At 38.4% G+C, this 7911-nt stretch overlaps 1 protein-coding gene across 1 annotated transcript in view; it reads left to right on the forward strand.

Moving 5' to 3' along the window:
- Nucleotides 1-3650, forward strand: part of LOC119577850 (zwei Ig domain protein zig-4-like) — a 4293-nt gene extending 643 nt beyond the window's left edge. Inside the window, exons 3-9 of the mRNA XM_037925453.1 lie at nt 1671-1704; nt 1832-2007; nt 2133-2294; nt 2388-2463; nt 2576-2781; nt 2947-3063; nt 3491-3650. Of these exons, the coding sequence (XP_037781381.1) occupies nt 1671-1704; nt 1832-2007; nt 2133-2294; nt 2388-2463; nt 2576-2781; nt 2947-3063; nt 3491-3505 (786 nt within the window). The 3' untranslated portion in view covers nt 3506-3650. The remainder of the gene's footprint in view (nt 1-1670; nt 1705-1831; nt 2008-2132; nt 2295-2387; nt 2464-2575; nt 2782-2946; nt 3064-3490) is intronic.
- Nucleotides 3651-7911: the final 4261 nt, after the last annotated feature.

The following is a 7911-nucleotide window of genomic DNA, read 5'->3' on the forward strand; positions in this document are numbered from 1 at the left end:
TAGAGACAAATTAAAGCAAGAGGAGTTGCTGCTCCACACACAGTTCAGTCCACGGCCACCATGGGACCCACTTACAGTTTCCTTTGTCTTGGATACACTTTCATATGCCAAGACTCTCTGCTCACAGTCGGATTTCACCAGAGCCAGGAATAAGTTTCTTTCTCCAACCAGTCGCACGGACACAACTGCCATCTTTACGGATGGCTCTGTCAACCAAAAGTCTGGAGAGGCAGGATCTGCATTTACCTGCAATGACTATTTATATAGCAAGAGAATCAGCAATTGTGTATCAACCTTACAAGCAGAGCTGTTTACCATAAAGACAGTTCTCACATATGCTATTCATCTCAGTCAATCCAACATCTGCCTTTTGTCTGGTTCACTCTCAGCTCTACATACTTTGCAACGATTCAGTCACCATGATAATATACACCTCAACACGGCAATATTTTTTCAAGTTACACTAGTTAATCACCTAGTGCAAGTCCATAATGTTCATCTGGATACCAATCCATGTTGGCATACCACAAAATGGCCAGCCAGACATAGCAGCAAAGGCCAGCAAGACTATGCACCTACAGCAACGTCACTCCCAGTATCAGCCAGATCAAGCTTTTAGCTAAACGTACCACCTACCAGATCTCACAGATACATCAAGTTTGGGTTCACGCAGGATCACCTTCTGCACGTTGGTATAAGGCAGCATCAGATTACGAGCAAGTTACTATCCCAAGGTCTTTATCACGAAGGGATCGCTGTTTTAGTACACAGATTGCGATTGTGCTATAGATGCATCTGGGAAATAGATGAGAGAGTCCCACGAGATTGTATTACCAAGAGGTAACATCATAGCCCCTTATTCACTACATATTATCGTGCCGCTGTTTACAACCCATCAGACCAGGTGGCCTGTCCAACACACGCGAAGTTGATCTATCTTGCTAAGCTAGCTTAGCAGCCAAATGCATACTTCTTCTCTTAGAGAATGAATACAGTTTTAGGTTTGTTTCAGATTTTCCCCCACCAAGATAAGATCCTTTCCTCATATATTCATTTATTCACTATTTGCCCTATACAATACATTATAGCCATTCTGTCTACGACTGATTTCAAGCTTCACCAGGTACACAATTACTGGATGGCTTAGGTGAAACTCAGGCTATCTGACTACTTGGATGGCGAAAAAAAAAACGTTATGCTATTGCCACCCGGGAAGAGTGACAGTTGATGATACATATCCAGCGGAATAGGATTTTTTTCCATAACTAAATTTCAGTTATTCACCTAACAGCTATATATGCAAAGTGACATTGATCTCTTCGGTCGGGGCTCTAAAAGAAGTATATCAAGAAAGGAAAACATGTAGTTGAATTCTTAATGTGCCAATGATGTTAGCTATAGGTTTCAGCTAAATATAAACTACTTTCTTGGATGTTGATTGCCTGGTGATAATGTCTATTAAGACATTTCCTTTCAGTTGAATAAAGATGTATCTGTATATGTTTAGTGATCTTACCCCTCAGTAACACCTGCTGAGAATACGAGTGCATCGGTATTTGCATGATTACATATTGTAAATTTTTGTACGAGGACGCATTCGATATTTTTCCAAGTAAATAGAATCGATGACTAAATATTGTTGACAGATTTTTTCTTTCTTTCTTTTTTAGATGAACATCTTTGACCAGTCGAAAATAGAAGCAAGTAAGTATTATTTATGTATATGCCTGTTTTGTAGTTCTTATGGATCCTACATGAAAGAACATTTGTAACTATTGATATGATGCCAAACAAGGTTCACATGAAAGTCTCTCATGATAATTACCTACAGAGAGGAGTGAGGCGGTGCGCGAGGAGGAGCGGGACGAAGTGCTGTGGACGAGCGAGTGCTCGCCGCGAGTGGCGGGTGTTCGGCGTGGTCAGGACGCTCGCCTTCAGTGTGAGGTGGTCGCCCCCACAGGCTCTGTCCTCACGTGGTACAAGGACGGCGTGTCACTGAACCGAGAGGTTAACAAACACATACATTTCGCAGAACTGAAATTTAGACGTGTATGAGAATATGATTGACTTTTTAATTATATTTGCATACTAAGATAAAGGGGAAATAACGAGTTTGGCAATACTTAATATAGGGTGCCCAGGTCGAGGTAGGTTCCACGCCCCAAGAGCTTCTGGAAGAGGCGACCAACATGCTGGGTCTGGAGGAGGAGCTGTCCTCAACGGCGTCCACTTCCGATTCCGTCCTGCAAATCTCCTCCGTCGTCTATTTGGACTGCGTCTCCGACCAACACCAGGTCTGTTAGCATAAAAAATGGGATCATCCTAACCATACTTGAAATTATGCAGCTCTCTATACATTAAACTGTTGTATTGAAATCCCTACACAGGCGACATACAAGTTGGAGGTGAGGGCACCACGGAGTCAGAAGTCTTACTCTCGTCTTTTTACTGTAGTTATCGTAGGTAAGTCTACTTCATTGTTAATGAACAATTAGCAATAACTATGCAATAATCCTGTATATACAGGTGCGAACGCTACAGTGGAAATAATAAGTATCCCCTGGTACGAGAACAGGTGACGAAAGCGAGACACTGGAGGAAGGCCCCACGTGCCGCCTGGGCGGCCTCGTCAATGCTCTGCCTCGCATCTACCAACACTCCCCCGCGGCCATGGGTCATGTAGGGGACTCCGTGATGTTGCCTTGTCGCTCGCAGGGTCACAACGTCACTCGGGAATGGTTCCTCAACGATGAGAGGATTTCTGGCGACGCCAGCTATCAAGTAATTCCAACATTTCTTTACAATATTTCACTGTATTAAAGTATAATTCAAACAGAACAGGATAGAAAGAATATATAAGACAGTATTCCGTTGGAAGTGAGTAACCAATCTTGAGCAGATAAACAATATCACAGTTACATACAGTTTTAAAATGTTTGCATTTAGATTTCAGGCACCGGCGACCTGATTGTGCGACGGCTGAGTGCACAGGGTCGCACACGGTATACGTGCAGGGTGGCCAGCACGCGGTTCTCTGCCCTCAGTGACACTGTATTAACTGAAGTAAGTCTTATAATGATTGTTTCTGATGTACATACAAACATACGCACACACACATACACACACACACACATATTTCTATATATGTGTGCATGTATATGTATACAAATGTGTAAATATGCATATACAATATATCCTTCCTCTTTTTTTCTCTGTCTATGTTTTTTCTCAACCCTGTGTAAAAGGGGTGAATGGTGTCATGGAAAAAAAAAATGGATGCTAAAAGGACTTGTCGTAGGACAGAGCACTACATTAAAATATATATATTTCTTTACTTATTCATTTATACATACATACATATGTGTGTATGTTTTTTTTTTCTATGTATATATGTATGTATGTATTCATATGCTTGCGTGTATGTGTGTTTTGCATGCATATATGCCTGTTATGAGAGTTTGTACATATATGTATGAATATATATTTCCAGATGGTGACTATGTAATGACCATCGAATCACACTTCAAGATGACCCGCTTCGAAGCCGACTTCTCTGAATTACTCCCGTGTATTATGACTGATGATGCACCTCCGCTTATATCTTTATCAGATTAATTATGGGGCTGAATTAGCCCTGGAAATCAAGGCTCTCAGAGTGAAAGCATTAGAGGAACGCTTGGATTGTTTTATGTCCTTTATTTCCCTTTGTAATTAGCAGGAGAAACTCAGGTAATTAACAGTTTTTTTTTCATGTCTCTCTCTCTCAGGAAGATTAAGGTTTATATATTGATAGCAGCTGCTACGCATATAAGATGTACATTGTGGCACGTCTACTGCAGTATTATATTGCTGATACAAGTTTCTATTTTTTCCTATTTATACCACAAACGCGCAGATGAATTGTATTGCGCATGGTAGCTAACAATAATATTGAGTTTGTTATTTAGTTACATTATGATAACATTAAATAAAAGTATAAAGTAATATTGACTCATTCATTTCAAAACCTGTGTGTAAATATTATTTTATTTCTACAGACGCAGAAAATTAATAATTAATTGACAACTTGGTAGACAAATTGGTTATAAATCTTATATATATTCACCATGCAACAGAGAGTAACGGGGAAAAAATACATACAAGACTATATGTATATAGATGAGTAGTTGTATGTTTATATATGTGTGTGTGATAAACAATTCATCAATTCACATATATACATATTTACACACACACACACAAACATATAAATATGTACACATATATGTGTGTGTAATATAATCATTTATTTATTCATACATATACATATTTATACATATACATATACATATACACATTCACACATATGTGTATATATATATATATATATATATATATATATATATATATATATATATATATATATATATATGTGTGTGTGTTTGTGTGTGTGTGTGTGTGTGTGTGTGTGTATAATATGCGTGTGTGTATATATATATATCTGTGTGGGTATGCAAAGATTTGTTTATATACCTATATAATATGTATATGGATATATGTGTGTGTGTGTGTTTGTGTGTGTGTGCATGCGTGTATGTGTTTCTGTGAATATGTATATATATAGACGCATATATATGTATATTGTAACAATCCCGCTTGTAGTACAGTGCAGTACAATGTAGGTTGGTAGTATAAGTAACAGTGAGTTTTAAGATGTCAAGGAGAAGCAGCGGAATAATTACAAGTAATGAAAGTAGCTTATATTATGGCTTATAAATTAGTATCAACTATTTATCTTGAAGTTCGTAAAGTTTGCAGCTTTTATGTTCTTGAATTTATACGTTTATGAATTATTGTACATTTTAGAATTACTAGTTATCATGCAGTTGTTTAATATTCTTTATTATCTATATTTTACTTGCATTATCCATTTATAATGCATTGTTGATTATATTCTATACAATGCTTTTTCATTACCATGAGATCATTCTCATTTAACGTTTCTTAGTAGTCTTAGATTATCATAGAAGTAGTTATATAGATTATCTTCTCACTGTAGGTTTATTGAAATTGAACAATATTTCACAAGTTTAATTATTTCATTAATTATATTACACACAGCAATCACTCAATATTCCACAAAATAAAAATATATTTTTAATGACAAATAGAATTTCTTTCAAATTCTGAAGGCGATTTATCACACTCGTTTACCAGAAAACCGGATTGCCGCACAAAGTAATAACACCAAAAATAGCATCACTTATTTCCTTATGTTCCACCTCATACCCTAACACAAACAGAAAAGTGTATACTTCACCAGTATACTTTAGAAACACCGATAAGGTTGCAGATGTTTGGCAGGTTAATTTAGTCCACCGTGTACCCGTGTACCTGGGAGAGAGTGAAGCAATGGCTGCTCAGTCGAGACACGTTTTCAGTCCACGTCGCGCCCCAGGTAGACTGCTGCGCCCCCACCTTCGGAACACGCTCTTTTAAATATCACTTTGGTACGCACAGGCCGTGAATTTGAAGAGACTGTAATAATATATATAGAATATGCATGTATATATGTATATAAACATATATATATATACATATATACATGTGTACATGTTATATAAATATATATATATATAATACTATATAGTATATATATAATTATATATATATATAAAATATACACATATATATATACGTATGTATTTATACACTTATGTGTGTGCATGCGAGCGCGCGCGCGCGCCGTGTGTGGTTTTTGTGTGTGTGTGTGTGTGTGTGTGTGTGTGTACATATGTGTGTGTGTATACATATGTGTCTGTGTGTGTACATATGTGTGTGTGTATACAAATGTGTATGTGTGTGTGTGTGTACATATGTGTGTGTGTGTGCATTATAGGCTAGAATATTGAAGATTGGCTACGTTTTCTTGGCTGTTTTCGGAACGTTATTGTATCTCACAATAAAGCACAGGGACTTGTTGTCAAAACATAATTATACATTTGTGAAAAGTTTCCCGATCCCTTTTCTTTCCCTCGGTATTACTTTTTTCTTTCTCGAAATTCTGTCGAACGGCTTACTCAAGGAATGGTTGCGGAACAGGTCGCTTGGAGGCCAGTCCTTTTGCTGCAAGAAGACCGGACGAAAGGGGTCCGCTGCTCCTTCGGTCGGCCAAGAGGCCTTGGGTAGCTGGCAAACATATTTCATTTTATCTGTTAAAACTGGACACTACGCAATGGCCGATTGGTGACACTTTCAACTTATTTCATCGGGGTGCATGTATCAGTGACACAAGATGTTTCCTTAAATCATCACGCGCACACACACACACGCAATTTTTAAATTTGGCAATAATAAGGTATAATTGTTGCATGAAAAACTGTTCAATACCTGAGTCTGCTTATCACGCCAAACATAGAGGGAAATACAGGACAAAAGAACTCAAAGGTTTAGCTTGTGCTCTCTTTCTACATGCCTTGTGTTTGGGGGGCAAACAAAGCTCAAATACTACTCCTGATAAAGGTACGAGTCAAGGATATCATCGATTATAGCATCAGGAGTAATCCAGAGAGTCGACCTCAAAGGGTCTTCGTAGTCGTGTTCAAAGGTCGGAGATCATTACATAGTTACAACCTAGAAATATATAATCATATATGTATACATAAACATTTATATTGTACACATACACTCCTATTTGTATACTTATTTATATACATATCAATCCATAATATATATATATATATTATATATAATATATTATAATTATATATATATATATTAATAATATATATATATATATATATACATATATATGTGTGTGTGTCTGGAAGAGGAGCTTTCCTCGACGGCGAGTAATACATGTATCTCTCTCTTTCTTCTCTCCTCTCTCTCTCTCCCTCTCTCTCTCTCTCTCTCTCTCTCTCTCTCTATCTTTCTCTCTCTCCCTTCTCTCTCCCTCCTCTCTCTCTCTCTCCCTCTCCTCTTCTCTATATATATATATATATATATTATATATATATAATATATATACTAATATAATATATATATTGTATGCTTTATATATGTGTCTTCTCATGTTCAGCTGCCAGTACTGGCTAGCCTGATGCATAAAAGGGAGCAGTCATGGATAAGCCCCTCATGACAACTTATAGCTTCTCCATCAAGACTTTCACAGTACATGTACCATCCATGAAAACTGTGTACTTTGTGGTCCTTGGCTTAACTGTAGAGGATCTTGGAGCAGTAGGAGGTTCTAAAAGTACGGTGTTATAGCCCAACGATGTGTGGACACATCATGGTTCCATACCATTTCCTGTCCCCCAGCCCCAGCTTCTTGGGAGGCGGGCCTTGCCAGTCCTTCCAAAAATAAAACTTCCGTCAGTGCTCGGGGGAGGGGTACAGTGGGGTGGGCTGTGGTTCCCATTGGGAAATCGACAGACAGGGCTCAGCATGGGAGTGGGGTTCACTCATCCCCACAAGTGGATGTTGGGAACCACAGTCTGTTACCACCTTCATATGGAGCAACATCAGTGGAACATCTGGTCTTTGTGGCAGGATGATCGCTATCAAGGGAACTAAAGTGGATGAGAGTTGTGGTGGCCTCACATTCGGAGATGAGAAGACCTGTTAGCAGTTCAACACCTACTACTGGACAAGTAGTGGAGGTCACTCCAGTTGATAAGCGTATAACGGCAGTGAGATTGAAGCATGTTTTGGCTTCATATCTCTAATTGCTGTATACGCTCCTACTGATGTTTGCAAACTCATTGTAAAGGAGGTGTTCTATGCCAAACTAGCGGTATCTTTGGCTGACAGTTGCCCATGGTAAGACACTCACATTCACACTCTCGTTGACTCGGTGTATCACAAATCCTTCTGGGAGATACTGAGATGCCCAGCAAGGATTATTGAATTAATAGCAGCCAGAAATAC

This window comes from Penaeus monodon, chromosome 10 (assembly GCF_015228065.2).
Source record: "Penaeus monodon isolate SGIC_2016 chromosome 10, NSTDA_Pmon_1, whole genome shotgun sequence".
NCBI classification, from domain to species: Eukaryota; Metazoa; Arthropoda; class Malacostraca; order Decapoda; family Penaeidae; genus Penaeus; species Penaeus monodon.